Source organism: Geotrypetes seraphini, chromosome 8, assembly GCF_902459505.1.
Source record: "Geotrypetes seraphini chromosome 8, aGeoSer1.1, whole genome shotgun sequence".
NCBI classification, from domain to species: domain Eukaryota; kingdom Metazoa; phylum Chordata; class Amphibia; order Gymnophiona; family Dermophiidae; genus Geotrypetes; species Geotrypetes seraphini.
In genome coordinates, this window is record NC_047091.1 from 60,822,620 (window position 1) to 60,841,786 (window position 19,167).

Sequence of the window (19,167 nt, forward strand, 5' to 3'; positions counted from 1 at the left end):
TGAATGATTTGAAATTTTCTAATCTCTGCTTATTCCATTTTCACCTGCAGGATGCTATGGATCAGACAGTGGATAGGGGATTCCTCCTCCAGGCGATCTGAGTAAATTACCATTTAAAGGACATTTACTGTTTGGAAAAGGTCTGGATGATCTTAACACCAGTGTGCAGGATCGCAAGTCGAAGTCCTTACTGGATAGCAGACCTCAAACCCCTAGGGGGTCAGGGCGCAATAATTTTCAGACCTCCAGACTATATCGCCAATTCTTGGAAGGGCCTTCGGGCCAGAGATCATTTCTAAGCTCCAGACAAAGATTTGGAGGGCCAGGTGCCCTCAATCTTCAGGATCTCGCTCTGTAACAGCTCCCTTGAAGCAGTTATGACACCAAACTGTCAGCTGAACATCCATGCATCGGAGGGAGGCTATTGGCCTATTGGAGAGCATGGGGGAAGATCACTACAGAGGGCTGAGTGCTGGACATTGTACAGGAGATCATTACAGATGGCCTTTTGGGGAGCATGGGGGAGGGGGAGATCACTACATGCGGCCAAGTGCTGGACATTATTCAGGAGATCACTACAGATGACCGCATGCTGAACATTATACAGGAGAGGTATATGCTCGAGTTTTTCCATACCGTCCTGGACTTTTTAGTGGAATCGCCATCTGGGAAGCAAGAAAAAAAGAAGTGAAAATCCGAGCAGCAGTGAAAAGGCTGCTGGATCTGAAAGCCATAGAGCCCGTATTAGAGGAAGACTCAAACTCCGGCTGATACTCGATATACTTCATAGTGCCCAAGAGAGGCTCAGAAGATTGAAGGCCAATTCTAGATCTCAAGGTGGTAAATGCGTCCCTCAAGATATCCTGTTTCCAGATGGAGACGGTGTGGTGGGTAATTGGTGCCAGGGGGAATTTCTCGCCTCGCTGGATTTAAAACATAAGAATTGCCGTTGTTAGGTCAGACCAGTGGTCCATCGTGCCCAGCAGTCTGCTCATGTGCCCTAACTGATACTAGCCTTACCTGTGTACGTTCTAGCTCAGCAGGAACTTGTCTAACTTTGTCTTGAATCCCTGGAGGGTGTTTTCCCCTATAACAGCCTCCGGAAGAGCATTCCAGTTTTCTACCACTCTCTGGGTGAAGAAGAACTTCCTTTCGTTTGTACGGAATCTATCCCCATTTAACTTTAGAGGGTGCCCTCTCGTTCTCTCTACCTTGGAGATGGTGAACAACCTGTCTTTATCTACTAAGTTTATTCCCTTCATTATCTTGAACATTTCAATCATGTCTCCTCTGTCTCCTTTTTTCAAGAGAGAAGAGGCCCAGTTTCTCTAATCTCTCACTGTACGGCAACTCCTCCAGCCCCTTAACCATTTTAGTCGCTCTTCTCTGGACTCTTTCGAGTAGCACTGTGTCCTTATTCATGTATGGCAACCAGTCCTGGACGCAGTATTCCAGGTGAGGGCATACCATGGCCCGGTACAGCAGCATGATAACCTTCTCTGATCTGTTCGTGATCCCCTTCTTAATCATTCCTAGCATTCTGTTTGCCCTTTTTGCCGCCACTGTACATTGTGCGGATGGCTTCATCGACTTGTCGACCAGTACTCCCAAGTCTCTTTCCTGGGGGGGTCTCTCCAAGTACCGCACCGGACATCCTGTATTCGTGTATAAGGTTTTTGTTACCGACATGCATCACCTTACACTTATCCACGTTAAACCTCATTTGCCATGTCGTGGTCCATTTCTCAAGTGTGTTTGTTATGTTGCAGGTCCTCGCAATCCTCCTGTGTCTTCACTATGCTGAATAACTTCGTATTGTCTGGAAATTTAATCACCTCACTCGTCGTACCAATTTCCAGGTCGTTTATAAATATGTGGAGCACGGGTCCAAGCACCAAACTCTGCGGCGCGGCACTCCACTCGTTACACTTTTCCAGTCCGAGTATTGTCCATTTACCCCCCACTCTCTGCTTCCTATCCACCAGCCAGTTTTTAATCCATGTAAGTACATCACCTTCAATTCCATGGCTTGCAATTTTTCAAAGTAGTTGTTCATGCGGAATCTTGTTGAACGCCTTCTGAAAATCCAGATATACAATGTCGACCGGGTCACCCTTGCCTATCTGCCTGTTTACTCCCTCGAAGAAGTGCAGCAAGTTGTCTGCACAGTCCCATTTTTCCAGAACAAGGATGTTCTTGCATTTCCATGTGCTAGAGCAGGACTTCCAGTTTGGGCAGGCCATGGTGCCACTGACCTTCACCAGGATGATGGTTGTAGTGGCAGCACACCTGTGCAGAACAGGTATACAAGTTCATCTGTACCTGGACGATTGGCTGATGAGAGCCCTGTCGGAATCTGAAGACACGCTGGCTGTTCAAAGAGTGATTAAGCTACTGCAAAAGCTGGGCTGGGTGGTCAACTTTTGGAAAAGCCACCTGGAGGTGACACAGATCTTGGAGTTCCTGGGAGTCCAGTTCAACACAAGGGAAAACAAGGTGTTCCTCCTGGACGCATGCAAAGAGAAGCTTCTGCGTTAGATATGGAAGACAGCTCCGATGGCCTAGTATTATTTGCAAATGCTGGGATTAATGGTTGCAACCATAGACATGGTCCCTTGGGCAAGGTGCACTTGCATCCACTCCAGAATGTGCTCCTCTCCCAATGGTGCCTACAGATGGGTGTATAGTACTCCCCTGAAATTTGCAGGGGTTCTGTTCCAGTAACATCCGCGAATTTTGAAAAACCGCAAATACGGTTTTTCAGCTGATCGAAGACAGGAGAGGGCAGCTGGGGCGCCGGCAGGTGCTTAAATTGTACTTATGAGGCCGGGCACATTTTCCGACCGTCTCTTCCTGGTACTAAAGTCATGGTTACACCAATCAGGAGCTGCTTTGATACGTCAGATAGTGTGTCAAAGCAGTTCCTGATTGTTGTAATTATTACTTTAGTGCCAGGAAGAGGCGATCGGAATATAACGCAAATTACTGAGTCCGCGATTTGCAAACTGTGAATTCATGGGGGTTTATTGTACTCCAGCAGCAGCTGCCTTAGACAACAGAAGCATGTCACAGTCTAGCCTGGTGGTTGGAGCCTCAGTGTCTAACCAGAGGAGTTAGTTCCTCTTTGCATCTCCACATGGGTGATCCTGATGACGAACACCAGCCTATATAGCTGGGGTGCATATTATGAGGGGTGACCAGTATAGGGACGCTGGTCCTCTTCTCGGAGGAAGTGTTTGATCAGCTGCTTGTAATTTTGAGCCATCCGCCTGGCGCTTCAGGCATTCGGGAGTGTGCTGTAGAGCAAAGGGTACAAGTTTTCTTGGACAATGCAACAGCAGTAGCCTATGTCAATCACCAGGGGGGCTCTAAGAGTTTACTCTAGGCTTGGAAGCCCAGATGCTGTTTCGATGGACAGAGGCTACTCTTGATGCTCTCAGCGGCACATTTGGCTGGAATGGACAATGTGTGCAAGCAGAATTCTTCAGCCAGAAGACTCTAGATTCCGGGGAACGGTCACTGTCTCAGGAAGCCTTTACCTGCATTGTGAGTCAGTGGCGGTGCCCAGCATTCGATCTGATGGCATTGGCAGCCAACAAGAAGGCAGCTGAGTTCTTCAGTCAGAGATGCGAGCCAGGAAGCAAAGGTCTGGATGTCCTGCTGCAACCTTGGCCAAAGGCAGGACAACTTTACGCCTTCCCTCCTTGGCCCACGAAAGGCAGACTTCTGTGCAGGATAGTGACACACCTAGGGCTGGTGATTCTAATAGCACCAGATTGGCTCAAGAGACTGTGGTATGCAGACCTGGTCTTTCTGCAAAGGGACCAAGGTCTCAGACTTCCATGTCATCTGCGACTGCTCACACAGGGCCCAACTGACCTGCAGAATCCAGAATGTTTTGGTCTTATGGCATGGCTCTTGAGCATGCAGTGCTAGTGTGCAAAGGCTATTTGGATGAAGTGGTGTTCATCCTTTTAAGATGTAGAAAGGAAAGGACTCTAGCAACAAAAGCCTGGGAGTGTTTTCAAGCTTGGTGCACTCGGAGGCATAGCATCGGTATCTTTGGTGCTCACTTTCCTGCAGGAAGGACTGTCAAAAGGCCTAGAGGTTGGCTCTTTGAAGGTTCATATTGTGGGGCTCTTGTGTTTTGAGCACTGTGGCCACATGTCCAGATGTGGCCAGATTTTTGAAGGGTGGGTTGCACTTTTGTCCTCCGGTGCGATGGCCTTTTCCGGCTTGGAGTCTTAATCTGGTCCTACAGGCTAGCTAGACTGCCCTATGAACCTCCAGAGCAAGCGTCTCTGATGGATCTTACAATTAAAATGGTTTTTTTGGTGACAATTACCTCAGCCCTGATGAATGTCAGAACTGTAGGCATTGTTATACAGAGATCCCTTCCTTGGAATTTCAGTCAGGCGGGGTCTTGTGCATAGCCCCTTCTTTCTTACCAAAAGTTGTTTTCAGCTTTTATATCATTCAAGAAGTGTAACTGCCTGCCTTCATTCCCTTGGGATTGAGGAAGAGTGATAAGGTGCTGGAATTGTTGGATGTGCACAGGGTATTGCTTCAGTATTTGGAGGTTACGAACGAATTTCGGCTGTTGGATCATCTTTTTGTGCTGGCAGGTGCTGCCCATAAAGGCCAACCAGCCTCAAAACTGACCATTTCCAGATTATCTATATGGCCATTTCTTCAGCCTATATTAGAAGTAGAAAGTGTCCGCATGAGAAGTGTGGCTTCCTCATGGGCGGAATCTTTAGTGATGTCTCTGGAAGAAATCTGTAGAGCGGCCCCATGGTCCTTGCCATACATTCATAAAGTTTTACAGGGTAGTCATAGTGGCCACAGTGGACTCCACATTTGGTTCTTCCATATTATTAGCCTGCCCTAGACTCTGGGGACTGCTTTGATATGTCCCAAAGTTCAGGAATAACGTGTCTGTCGCTAGAAGGAAAGATTAGGTTCTTACCTCAATAACCTTCTTTCTTGTACACACACTATTCCTGAAGCCTGCCCTGTCAGATGTTCATTCACCTGCATACTACCTTGAATGTGCTGGGGAATCTGGACATCTTGTTTCTTTCCTTTATTCAGCCTTAATAGGCATAAAGGATGCAATGCCACATTGAATAATCTAGGGGTATCTGTAGAATCTTTCACACTCTTAGTACAGGTTGTGCTCAAGTTGATGACTTGTTTGTTTTCACCTTGTTATATTGTATACTAGCTGATGCCCCGGCGTTGCACGGGTATTTAATTATAGCAATAACACAGTAAATGAATTGAAATAAAGATACTTTATAGTGGTGAATGAAATTATTTTTTTACAGCTTTATAAAAAGTACAATATTCAAATTATAATGTGAAATATTTGACAAAATGAATACAATACAACTAACACAAAACTTGATTATAAACAACATTTTTAGTTTCACCTCCAGGAGCAAGAACATATAAATTCTTGGGTGAACCCACCCTTGATCAAGCAACATAGAGTTGTCCATGGGAAAAACAGGGGGGATCTTAAATCCACTCCACAGTATGTAATAGTCTGTCCCTGTGATTTGTTGATTGTGATAGAGAATGCAAGTCTCACTGGAATTTGCAATCTCTTAAACTGAAAAGGAAGATCTGTTGGAATAAGTGGCATCTAAAAGTTTCAGTATTGATTTAAACAACTCAATATGTGGAAACTCAGGTTGAAAAGAAACTCCATGCAGTTTTTTCCCCGGTTCAGAATGGAACCTGTGTTCCTAGTTCAGCATATGTGAGTACTCATGTAATGTAATAACATTATGAACTGGGGTGCATGAAGGAAACAGTTACAAACACAGTTAGAACATACAAACTCTATATGTATGGTGTCTGTGGTAGAATAGAAACGATGTCCCTAGTGGTTATAGTGTCATAGAAAGTGTTTTATAGTTGGACTTACTGTGAGAATGGCAGCTTTTTACATTTTTTCCATTGACATGAATGGGTGAAATCTGATTTTCTGTTTGTAGCTCCGCCCATGTGTGCAGGTGGGCCGCGAGACCCCCAGAACATATCACCCCAGGTAGTGAGGGATCTGCATACCAAGTTTCGTTCAAATCGGTCAAGCCGTTTTTGAATTACTGTAAGAATGGCAGCTTTTTACATTTTTTCCATTGACATGAATGGGTGAAATCTGATTTTCTGTTTGTAGCTCCGTCCACGTGTGCAGGTGGGCCGCGAGACCCCCAGAACATATCACCCCAGGTAGTGAGGGATCTGCATACCAAGTTACGTTCAAATCGGTCAAGTCGTTTTTGAATTACTGTGAGAATGGCAGCGTTTTACATTTTTTCCATTGACATAAATGGGTGAAATCTGATTTTCTGTTTGTAGCTCCGCCCACGTGTGCAGGTGGGCCGCGAGACCCCCAGAACATATCATCCCAGGTAGTGAGGGATCTGCATACCAAGTTTCATTCAAATCGGTCAAGCCGTTTTTGCGCGGCACATACACACACACATACATACACACATACATACCTTCGATTTTATATATATAGATTGCAAATGGTTCAGTTTTGTTTTATCTGTTATATGTTAATGATATGAGCAGAACAGACAAGTTTCTCGGGGAGCATCCCCATATCCCTCCCTATTCTATTTCCTTTCCAGGGCTGACCATCTGCTTTGATACAAATTGAGGAATTGGAGGACCATCCAGTGGGATGGGAGGCATAGCAAAAGAATGCTAATGAGACTCTACAAGAATTCTCTCGAGAAGGGGTTGACTACTAGAGAACGACAGAGGGACAAAATTTTTCCCCATCCTCGTGAGAACTCATTTTCTTGTCCAGTCCCCGCAAGTTTTTTTCCTGTCCCTTCCCCATTCCTACAAGCTCTGTCCTCATCTGCACAAGCCTCAAACACTTTAAAATCATAAGTGTTCAAGGTTTGTGCGGTTAAGGCAGACCTTACAGGAATGGGATAGGGACAGCAACAAAACTCGTGGGGACAGGGAAATTGAGTTCCTGCAGGGACGGGGAAAAATTTGTCCCCATGTCATTCTCTATTGACTACCCGAAGGTTCAGGAATAATGTGTCTTGTCTACTAGAAAGATAATTATCAAGGAGAGAACCTAATTTTTCATTGTGTGTGCTTTATGTAATAGCTGAATTTTCTTGCCCAGCTGTCAAATTTAGGTACCAGTATTTACACCAGCCATAGATGTGAAACAACTGGTCACACCTAAAGTTTGGCGTGTAACCATGGCCTCAAGCTAGTATTCTATGTTAGATTTGATGCCTAGCTCTGCTATCATAGCTTAGTGTTCAGAATTTGGGCACCTAACTTCTACGTAGGTCATTAAAAGTTGCTCCAATGTGTGTATATGAGGAGCCGAGCACAGACCCAGGCTTTACATTCAGATGACTATACACGTATGCTGTCCGTCTGATTGTACAGTCTGGGTCTGTGCTTGGTTCACCTCCATCCTTCAAGGAAGGAAAAGCCTAGAGGTCAGTCTTTGAGGATATGCAGGCTAGGCAGGGGTCTGAGTGCATCCGTTAAACCTTTTGCTAATGATCCAGCTCATCTCTTTTTCGGCTTTCATTCTCTTCCTCTTTTGTGTCTGCAGGAGCTGCTGTGTTACAAATACTGGACCTTAGCAGGCCCGGCTCAGGGCACCACATACCCTACTGCACTGTGCCAGTCTGAGGGGGAGTTTCGGTTGCTTTGGAAACGCAGTTTCCCAAGCCCACTGTTGTCCATGGCATATCTGGATCTGACTTGTGATGGGCTATGTGAACTGGTGGTCGTATCGCTGAAAGGAATGCATATTCTTCAGGTAACCCTTGAAACCAAGTGATCTAAACAAACCAGTAACCCTTCAGCACAAGGTCTTGCTCTGCATATCTTCTGGGAACTTTTATGCTCATCTACCCAAAATAATAAGAAGGGGGCTGTTCTTATGAGCTGTTTTAGCTGGGGATACAGTCACTTTGGCTGAGTCTCCTCCTTCCTCCGCTACAATACATTCCTATCATGCCATGATGCTGCTTCTGATTATGTAAACTAACGAACCCCTCCCTTATTATTTTTTTCTCTTTATATGTTTTTACATGTTTTTATCAACCTTAGAAATGCTCAGAACCCTTAGGTAGAAGACCTGCAAACGGGGACAAGCCCCCAAAATGCAGCCCCTCTTGGTCAATCACAGCACTTCAAACGGTAGAAAATTTTTACTTTGTGCTATTGTGCTGTGCAATCCAACGTTTTCTGCTCATTTGTTTGAATGCTAAAAGTCCATTTCCTGGTGAAGCAAAAAAAATTATTGTAGAACCTAGAACCCAGTTTAAACACCTACAATAACTATTGACTGCTCCTGTGCACCACGAGGCAGCTGTTCTGCATAAAGGCATCATTCTGCCTACTGTAGGTGAAGCTTGCATGGGGCTGAATGTAGCAAGTGTTAGTCGTCCTCCTTGTCTATGACATTGACATCTTTGATATTGTTCTTTTGTCTCTCCTCACAGCACAGCCTAGCACAAGCAGCTCAGTGTGTTCTGCAGAGGCTTGGCCAGAAGGTGGCCCGACTAAGGAAGGGGGGTTCAGCTCCTGAATCGCTTATGACTACAAAGGAAGGTGCAACTGAAGCGCATGCTGAGAAGATCCAGGAAGGATGAGATGGACAGGCGCCACTTCTCTATTCTGGCTTTGGGGTTTCTGAGAACATTGCAGGCTAGCTCTGCAGTTGACAAAGGGGCATGTGAAGCTTGCCGGACTTTCCTAGGTTGCAAAGGTGAACTTTTGCCCACCTCCTTAGAAAACACATACTGTAAGCTCTGGAACATGCAGACACTCTCTTACAGAACTGCCCAGTCTGGCATATAGTGAGCTTCAGAGACGGAAGGATTACGTTTGGGAGGGCATCTTCTACCCAGGCTTATCCTGCACCATGTTCATAATAATAATAAATTTATTCTTCTATACCGCCATTACCCAAGAGATTAGGCGGTTTACAGCGTAAGAAACTGAACAATTAGCGAAGTACATACATATCATAGGATTAAAAAAACCAAGATTAAAAATGGTAAAATAATTACAATGTTAAAAAGGCCTAATTATGTGATAAATTTGTCAAACAAAGCAGACTTTACTCATTTTTGATGAAGACAGTCACTGAGCCAACATTGAAGTTTGCCTGCCTGAAATGCTAAGATCCTTTCAAAAAAGGTCTTATATCTGACATCATTTGGCTTAGGATAGGTAAATAAGTTAGAGCTTCTTGTAATCCTTGATGGTCTATAAAATTCAAAGTGAGAGAACAAATAAATTGGAGACTCCTGAAATCAGCTTAAAACAAATGCAAGAAAACTTAAATAGTATTCTTGCTTCCAACGCTAGCCAATGCAATAATCGATAACATGGACTAATGTGGTCGTTCTTCTTCAGACCAAATATCAATCGAACTTTTCTCAGTCTTCTTAAAATCTTTTGGGAAGATCCCAAATAAATGATGTTACATCTCTCACCCAGAGGGAGCTTGTATAAGTTTCTTAAGACTGTACTAATAAATAGACTCTATATGGAGTTCTTCACTATCACCTTCCTACCTTTTGCAGAGCATTTTACTGCATTTGTAAATATACAGTAAAAGGTGAGATTGGTTGTGCTTTGCAACAAAGATGTTGATGCTGCTGCCTTAAGGAATAGGACCAGCTCTTGTGCCTACCAACTATCTAGCTAAACTATTAGAGTTTTAGATGCGTCATTGCAGTTCTGGGTAGTGTAGGAACAATGATCACTTAGTTGATTATTAGGTCACTTTAGGGAAGAGATTTTTGTGTCATTTTTTTTTCCCCGCAGGCCAAAGCATTTAGGTATTTATAGTCTCTATTTTGCAATAAGAAATTCAGCCTATACATTTCAGAAGGCACTGGAATTTGGAGCATTTGGCCAGGGGCCAGAAATATTAGTTTCTATCAGAAGCAGGCTGACATGAACCTAAGGCTGACCACTAGGTGTCAATGTTGGATGATGCCTATGAACAAGCTTCATGGTAGCCCTAGCCTTATATGGGGAGCTGAGCTCATGATCCAGAAATGCAACTAAGGTCCTCTATGTGCCAGTGCACTGTACTTGAAATAGAGCTAGCTCTTGGTAATATAGAGTTTACTAAGTGAAAATTGGTTCCTGGGTAATGAAACAGCATGAACCATGGCTTCAGAATAACGCTAAGGCTGGCATTGATTCCAGTGATGGCAGAGCTTTGTGCCTGATGGCATAGAATGGCAGGAACTAAAAGCACAAAATGCTCTGAAGGAGCCACAAACATCGTCTACAAAACACTCTGAAGGAACTACAGACATGGGGCACTTTTTTACCACAGCAGCATCACTGCTGCGGCTTTGTAAAAGGCACCCCCCTACCCCCCCATAGTCAACAAAGTAATGCTAAACATATATTTAAAAATGAAATTTTGAGTAAAAAGTATTCTAAATGCTTGTTGTAAAATAAAATAACCAAAGCAGGAAAGCGTCCTTATATAAAGACTGTGGACAGTTTACAGTTGATCATAGCTTGGGATATTATAGGTGTTTTGTACAACCCAAGAGTGATAAGTAACTTGAAATCATATATTCTTCAAATAAAAATGTAGGAATATCAATATTTTCAAAAGCTGAACTCGGGCGGAAAAACATAGCAGCTATTAGCTCTGTGACTAAATTTGAAATGAGAAAATCTAGTCCACAGTGACTTGACTGAAGCAATTCAAAGATTCTGTTTTGGCAAATCTTTTGAAACTATAAAATTTCTGAAACCCAGTGTATTGTTGATTATCCAGTCCCACTTCAAACCTAAAAATGTTGGCTTCTTTTGACTGATGTTAACACATTTTGTTGGAGACAAAATAACGCTATCGACCATCTCTGTGTTCCAGAAGAAGATCTCTGTTTATTATACCACTCTACGTAACCATGTGAACATAAGAATTGCCGCTGCTGGGTCAGACCAGTGGTCCATTGTGCCCAGTAGTCCGCTCACGCGGCGGCCCTCTGGTCAAAGACCAGCGCCCTAACTGAGGCCAGCCCTATCAGCGTACATTCTTGTTCAGCAGGAACTTGTCTAACTTTGTCTTAAATCCCTGGAGGGTGTTTTCCCCTATGACAGACTCCGGAAGAGCGTTCCAGTTTTCTACCACTCTCTGAGTGAAGAACTTCCTTACGTTCATACGGAATCTATTCCCTTTCAATTTTACAAAGTGCCCTCTCATTCTCCCTACCTTGGAGAGGGTGAACAACCTGTCCTTAGCTACTAAGTCTATCCCCTTCAGTACCTTCAATGTTTTGATCATGTCCTCTCTCTAATGTGATACTTTACTCAGGCGCTGCATGCATGGGGATTAATAATAGGAAGGAACCGTATATGCTGGGAGGAGAGAAGCTGATATGCACGGACGGGGAGAGGGACCTTGGGGTGATAGTGTCCGAAGATCTAAAGGCGAAAAAACAGTGTGACAAGGCAGTGGCTGCTGCCAGAAGGATTCTGGGCTGTATAAAGAGAGGCGTAGTCAGTAGAAGGAAGAAGGTGTTGATGCCCCTGTACAGGTCATTGGTGAGGCCCCACTTGGAGTATTGTGTTCAGTTTTGGAGACCGTATCTGGCGAAAGACGTAAGAAGACTTGAGGCGGTCCAGAGGAGGGCGACGAAAATGATAGGAGGCTTGCACCAGAAGACGTATGAGGAGAGACTGGAAGCCCTGAATATGTATACCCTAGAGGAAAGGAGAGACAGGGGAGATATGATTCAGACGTTCAAATACTTAAAGGGTATTAACGTAGAACAAAATCTTTTCCAGAGAAAGGAAAATGGTAAAACCAGAGGACATAATTTGAGGTTGAGGGGTGGTAGATTCAGGGGCAATGTTAGGAAATTCTACTTTATGGAGAGGGTGGTGGATGCCTGGAATGCGCTCCCGAGAGAGGTGGTGGAGAGTAAAACTGTGACTGAGTTCAAAGAAGCGTGGGATGAACACAGAAGATTTAGAATCAGAAAATAATATTAAATATTGAACTAGGCCAGTTACTGGGCAGACTTGCACGGTCTGTGTCTGTGTATGGCCGTTTGGTGGAGGATGGGCAGGGGAGGGCTTCAATGGCTGGGAGGGTGTAGATGGGCTGGAGTAAGTCTTAACAGAGATTTCGGCAGTTGGAACCCAAGCACAGTACCGGGTAAAGCTTTGGATTCTTGCCCAGAAATAGCTAAGAAGAAAAAAAAAAAATTTTTTTAAATTGAATCAGGTTGGGCAGACTGGATGGACCATTCGGGTCTTTATCTGCCGTCATCTACTATGTTACTTGTGTAGCCTCAGCATACATTGCATTCTCCACTGGGGATAATGTGTACACCTTATGCTTGCATTGGGAGAAAGGTAAGTGCTGACTCAGGCCACATTTATCTACCTCTGTAAGCCACTGAGGAAAGTAAAGGTCCCTGGAGGATGGAAGGTTGTAGCTACTTTTTCTTCCCTCCCATTTTGACGGGGCCTTACATTAGCAAGAGCAAGAAAAATGGTGATAAGACTGTGACCAATCCACATCTTTGTCAAAGTCCTTTTCTTGCTTTGCTCTTATTTGAATTGTATAACAGCTGGGCTATAACTTTTGTTTATTTTAGAAATTTATCACCAGCTTAGCACCTAGGCCAGGGGTGTCAAAGTCCCTCCTCGAGGGCCGCAATCCAGTCGAGTTTTCAGGATTTCCCCAATGAATATGCATGAGCTCTATTAGCATACCATGAAAGCAGTGCATGCAAATAGATCTCATGCATATTCATTGGGGAAATTCTGAAAACCTGACTGGATTGCGGCCTTCGAGGAGGGATTTTGACACCCCTGACCGAGGCAGTTCACAATAATCCAACACAGTACAAACCCCCCCATAAAAACACAAATCATAATCTGCTCATAAAGATGTCAGCACTCTGCATCATATATAATAAACTCCTTCAGAAAAGGCTTACAAAAAAAGTACAGCTTTTAAATACATTGGTTACTAGCACGTATGTGCAACAGTCCTGGCAACATGTTCCTTATTACTGGGCAGGCTACAGAAAAAGCTGATACCCTTGTGTTAGCACACTGTGGTGTGCACCCAGTCTGTGCCTCAACCTCTAACCCCTTTGCACTTGGATCTAGATTGTCTAAGGCAATAACCTTATAATATTTCCATAAGTACCAGGGCATCTTACCATAGACAGGCTAATGCCTAATCGACAGCAACTTATGCTGTTTTTAAAACTCTATCGGCACCCAGTGCAGTTGTTTAAAAAATTGGGACTATATGATCAAATTTGAATACACCAAAAAGCATTCTTGCTGCAGAGTTTTGAATCACCTGCAGTGCCTTCACTGGTGCACTTGCAATATCCAACGAGAGTGCATTGCAATAATCAACCTTGAATAAGACCATACTCTGCAGCACACTTAAAATCAGTTTTGATTTAGTTATTGTATTGCATAAAATAGTAGTTGAACTTTGTTTTTCTTCGTTTTAGAGATCATGTTTGTGAATGTGGGAATAAGCTTGGTGTTTTTTTTTAAGTTCAAAATGTTTATTAGTTTTATAAAATGCACAATAAAAAGAGAGTACAAAGCAGAGTCAATACAACAAACAAGAACAGCAACAGTCTGCTTCTATCTAATAACAAACCATCAACAACAATACACTCCGGATATGCCGAAAAAATCCTAAAATAGTGAAAACAAAAAGGCAACCGAGTCACATCAAGGTTTGTGTGAGGGACGCTCAGGACACCAAAATTGGCTCACACCTTACAAACCAAAATGGGGAAATATATATAATGGACAATATATAATTATATATAATACATTATATTATGTTATAGGGTGCTCTCAGTGTGAACCCTCAGTGATAGGAGCGCAGCTCCGACACTTCACCTCTGGGTCAAGGCGGTAAGCCTCCACCCACACACCATCATCGAGCACCCCGGGTGTGCTGAAATCAAACAAATCAATCAATCAAAAGTGAGTAAATCAAACTCAACACAAACAACCTGAACAACCCCCACACAAACCCTGCCAGCCAGACCCCCCAAGAACGCGCAACAAAATCAAAATTAAAAAAAACCATACAAAAACTATCGAAAAAGCAACATAATACTTATCTGAAGCTATCTCACAGACTGAACAACGCAAACAACCGCGCCAAGAGGAAAGGTTTGGAACCTTTCCTCTTGGCGCGGTTGTTTGCGTTGTCTGCGGTTCAGTCTGTGAGATAGCTTCAGATAAGTATTATGTTGCTTTTTCGATAGTTTTTGTATGGTTTTTTTTAATTTTGATTTTGTTGCGCGTTCTTGGGGGGTCTGGCTGGCAGGGTTTGTGTGGGGGTCGTTCAGGTTGTTTGTGTTGAGTTTGATTTACTCACTTTTGATTGATTGATTTGTTTGATTTCAGCACACCCGGGGTGCTCGATGATGGTGTGTGGGTGGAGGCTTACCGCCTTGACCCAGAGGTGAAGTGTCGGAGCTGCGCTCCTATCACTGAGGGTTCACACTCAGAGCACCCTATAACATAATATAATGTATTATATATAATTATATATCGTCCATCTAATATAATAAAATGCTAGGCCGCGCATGCGCACTAAAAAAAACGTGTTCCCTGATCCGTCCCGAAAACACGAGTGCGCATGCGCACGTTTTACGTCATCACCTACTCTCCACCTCGCGCCACCGATCACTGTCACCACCTGCTCTCCAGCTCGCGCCACCGATCACTGTTCCTCCTGCACCATGCCACGCCAGGCATGTCCGCCGCCGACCTCAAACTCCTGGGGGCCGCCGGTGCTGTGCTGAGGTCCCGCCTCCCGCTTCCGCCCTACACGGCGCCGCCAGACCAGGCCCTACACTGAGATCCGCGATCAGGGTTGCCATGGAAACCCTGCCGCAGCCTCGCGGCTAAGTAGGGGGACAACAATCGCGCTTATGTTCAAGCCGCCGCCACGACTCCTCTCTCGAACCGCACCAGGATCGAGAGAGGAGCTGCGGCGGGGACTTGAGCATAAGCGCCATTGTTGTCCCCTACCTGCCCAACATAGCTGCAACCAGTGTACTCCAGCAAAGCACAGCCGCCATGACATCACACTCTCCCATACCGTCACGGCCAACCCGGACTGCTGCAGCATCACAAAACCCCTACCGTGTCACTAATGGCAGCACTCCACTCCAAAACAACCCCCCCCCCCCCAAATCCAAAGACAGGGAAGAAGGGAGGGAACGGAGTAACCAACTGCACTCCCGAAAGACGAGGAGGGTGAAAAATCAACTTCCAAACATGACCGTGCGCGACTAAGGCCGAAACAACCATAGCGAGGCTGCGGCGGCCTTCCTCACCCGGCTCACATTTAATCCAAATAAACAACCGGGGCTGCCTAAAGAAACAAACTTTCACGGTGCTTGGCCCGCAAAACAATTCCTGCCGTTCCCGAAATTTACCCCACCGTTCCTTCCCTTCCTCCATCAGGTACAGTTCATCTCCGCCTATGTTAAAAGGAGCTGCTTTGAAATTGGAGCCCTGCCGCCACCGTAACAGAAGGGGCGGGACCAAGGCAGAGGGGAACGTGCTACGGCAGTGGCAGGCCTCCGATTTCGACGCGGCTCCTTTTAACATTGGTGGATTCACTGCACCTGATGGAGGGAGGGAAGGAAAGGTGGTTGGACGCTGTTGAGCCCCTCTTTAGCCTCAGACCCTCTCCTAACTGCTCCCTCCTGTCTCAGACCACTGGAGCACCTGATGGAGGGAGGGAAGGAAAGGTGGTTGTGTGCTGTTGAGCCCCTCTTTGCCCTCAGACCCTCTCCTAACTGCTCCCTCCTGTCTCAGACCACTGGGGGGAGGTGCCTGTCTTCAGCTGCAGGGATGGAGGGAGGGAAGAAGAAAGAAGGGGCCCTGGCAAGCCAGTTATCAAAAGCCAACCATAGCCTGGGACTCCTACATGATATGAATAATGACCAGGTAAGAAAAATAATTTTATTTTCTGTTTTGTGATTACAATATGTCAGATTTTAAATGTGTCTTGAGGGAGGCTGCCGCTGCGGCTTTGCACAGAGGGGCACCATTTTCGTGGGAGCCGGCCTTCGGAGAGGCATGGGACGCGGGGACGGATTGCGGAGGGGCTGCCGCTGCGAAGGGCTTTGGAGGGGGAGCCAGCCAGACCGCGAGTGTGGGGACGTTGTAAGCGCGGATTGGTCAAGGAGCCGCCGCTGCCGAGGCTTTGAAATTGCTCTCCCACCATCACTCCCTCCCGCCCCATCTCTGCCTCTGCCCCTGCCCAGGTTCAAAAGCAGGAGACATCTAGCACCCGTTAATCTAACGGGCTTAAACACTAGTTATATATATTTCCCCATTTTGGTTTGTAAGGTGTGAGCCAATTTTGGCGTCCTGAGCGTCCCTCACACAAACCTTGATGTGACTCGGTTGCCTTTTTGTTTTCTCTATCTAATAACAATCAATACAGCAAGTACAAAAAAGAAAGGGTATGCAAAAATGACAGAAGACAAAATACATAAGGGCAGTGATCTAAAAAGAATCACAATACGCAGTTAAAGGTGCCCAGATTTGTTCATGTTTATGCATATTTCCACATTTCTCCGCAAAACATCTCTCATATCGCATTATTAAGCATACATCATGCCACCACAGATTTTAAGACAAATTGTTAGCATTTTTCCAATTAAACACTATAAGTTTCAGAGCAATGATCAATAAGCATCGTAATAATCTAGCTGACATATCATCAATTGGAGATCGTAAACCCAGATTGCCATATATCAGAATAGCTAGAGAAAGGGGTTCCTGAATATCAAAAAGCTTGGATACGGTAACCCACACAGAGTCCCAAAATGATTTAACCACTACACAATGAAAAATCATATGATCAAGAGTGCCTATATCAGAATGACAAGACCAACATTTGTTGTCCCCATGGTTAGGTAGCTTGGATAATTTATATGGGGTCCAGTATGCACGGTGCAGCAGATAGTACATGGTCTGAGCAGTGGAAGCAGAGTGTAGTGCTGTAAGGGATTCTTTCCATACAATTTTCCACGCATCGGAATCAAGAGGCATCCCTGTATCATTTGCCCAGACATCCATAACCCCCAAAGCAGGATTATCTCTGTATAATAGCAAGGATTGGTACCAGATTGCTGACTGACCCTGTTGCTTTTTCTGTATAAACACACTCAGAGGCAAAATGGAAAGGGTATCAGATGTGAGAGAGCAGACATCGTATCCTGCTTTAATGGCATGACAAAGCTGCATCCAACGGAAATAATGTGAACGAGTTAAAGCATAACGGTGGCATAGAGTGTCAAAGGAAGTCCAGGCACCATTTTCATATAGATGACTAAGTAGATTAATACCAGCAGTCTTCCATATATTCCAACAGACAGGCTTCTTTTGGATGAGTATTTTGGAGTTATTCCAGATGTAGACAGAGAGGGTAGAGTTCCAACCTGCAGGCAGCAGAGAGTCTATTTCATGGAGAGCCTGTCTGGTGGATGATAAATGACAATGACCAGAGGCAATAACTGCTGAATCAGCAAAAGAGTAAGACTAGATCCGCAGGCTGCACAAGTTGTTCTTCGATCAGCACCCACATGGGCAAAGAGACTGGATTACGATTGTCAAGCCATAGAGAGCCTTGGCGCAGAATGAATGAAGTGTGATAGTTAAAAAACTGGGGAAGCGCACGCCACTCTCAGATTTGTCTCTCTTCAATTTCTGCAAGCTGATACGAGGTGTAGAGTTATTCCATAAATATCGCATAAGAAGAGCTTCAAATTTCTTATAGGAAGATCTGTGTAAGTATAATGGTAGCATGCTAAGGACGTAGTTGATGGACGGCATTATCATCATCTTTATGGTGGCAAGTCGTCCCCACCAAGAAAGTCGAAGTGGAGACCATTTGGAAGTCAAGGAGTTGATGGTGCTTAAGATAAATTCTGTATTATATTCTATAATGTCCTCTAGGCTAGGCCCAAAGTAAACACCAAGATATTTCAGCTTCCTGCTCGTCCATAGCAAGATTCTTAATAGAGTCACATAGGTCTGGAGAATTCAAGGACAAAATTTCTGTTTTAGATTTGTTAAGCAGATACCGTAGAATATTCAGAAATGGATTGTAGAATAGGTTTAATAGACGCAGAGGTGACGTAAAGTAGCACATCGCGTAGGCACAGACCTTAATCTCTAATGCTCCATATTGAACACCTTTAATATTGACATTTTGAGTGAAGGCTAGTAGCAAAGGTTCCAAGGCCAGGTTAAAGAGTAGTGGAGAAAGCGGACAGCCTTGCCTAGTGCCACGAGTTGGATGAAAGTAGTCAGATGAAGTCCCATTAATAGAGACCTGGGTGGTAGGTGATGTATACAAGACTTGGATCATGGCTTTGAAAGAGCTATGGATGCCAAACCATTCAAGGACAGTAAACAGAAAAGACCATTCAATTCTGTCGAACGCTTTCTCCGCATCAAGACCCATGGCTACTAAAGGAACATCCAGAGTGGTGGCCTTGGCAATAATATTTGTAAATATACGAGTGTTATCGCTGGATTTCCTACCAGGCATAAAGCCCGTTTGTTGCAGGCATGATGATATGTGGAAGCACAGATTGTAAACGAATAGCCAGCAGTTTTGCAAATAGTTTGGCATCAGTATTAATAAGAGATAAGGGTCTGTAGTTTTGTATGTGAAGAGGGTCCTTGCCCGATCTAGGAATAACGATGATGTTAGCTTCAGTGAAGGTTCCGGAAACATCTCCCGAAAAAATTAGATACTCAAAAAATGAGAGTATGCGAGGACTCAATTGTTCCCGGAAACACTGGTAAAATTCTATGGAAAGACCATCAGGTCCAGGAGTTTTGGATTTGGCCATAGCATCCATAGCAGAATCAATCTCGGTCAATGTCAAAGTTGCGCTCAGGAGTTCGTTAGCATTCTTTGAGCATGTATCATAAATTTGAATCATATGCTTATGAAAAGAAAAATATAATTCGACTTTCCAAAAGTTTGATACAATGTAAATCACCCTGGAAATTCCTAGACTCATATGTTCAATCTATTTCATAGACACTCCTCTCTTCTTCTTCCTCTTCCTCTTCTTTTTCTTTACC

The 19,167-nt window shown here is 44.5% G+C and overlaps 1 protein-coding gene across 2 annotated transcripts in view; it reads left to right on the forward strand.

The window, feature by feature from the left end:
* Nucleotides 1-10,886, forward strand: part of KPTN (kaptin, actin binding protein) — a 33,940-nt gene extending 23,054 nt beyond the window's left edge. For both annotated transcript variants that reach the window (XM_033956361.1, XM_033956362.1), the window contains exons 11-12: nucleotides 7,610-7,819; nucleotides 8,508-10,886. In XM_033956361.1, the coding sequence (XP_033812252.1) occupies nucleotides 7,610-7,819; nucleotides 8,508-8,657 (360 nt within the window). In that variant the 3' untranslated portion in view covers nucleotides 8,658-10,886. The remainder of the gene's footprint in view (nucleotides 1-7,609; nucleotides 7,820-8,507) is intronic.
* Nucleotides 10,887-19,167: the final 8,281 nt, after the last annotated feature.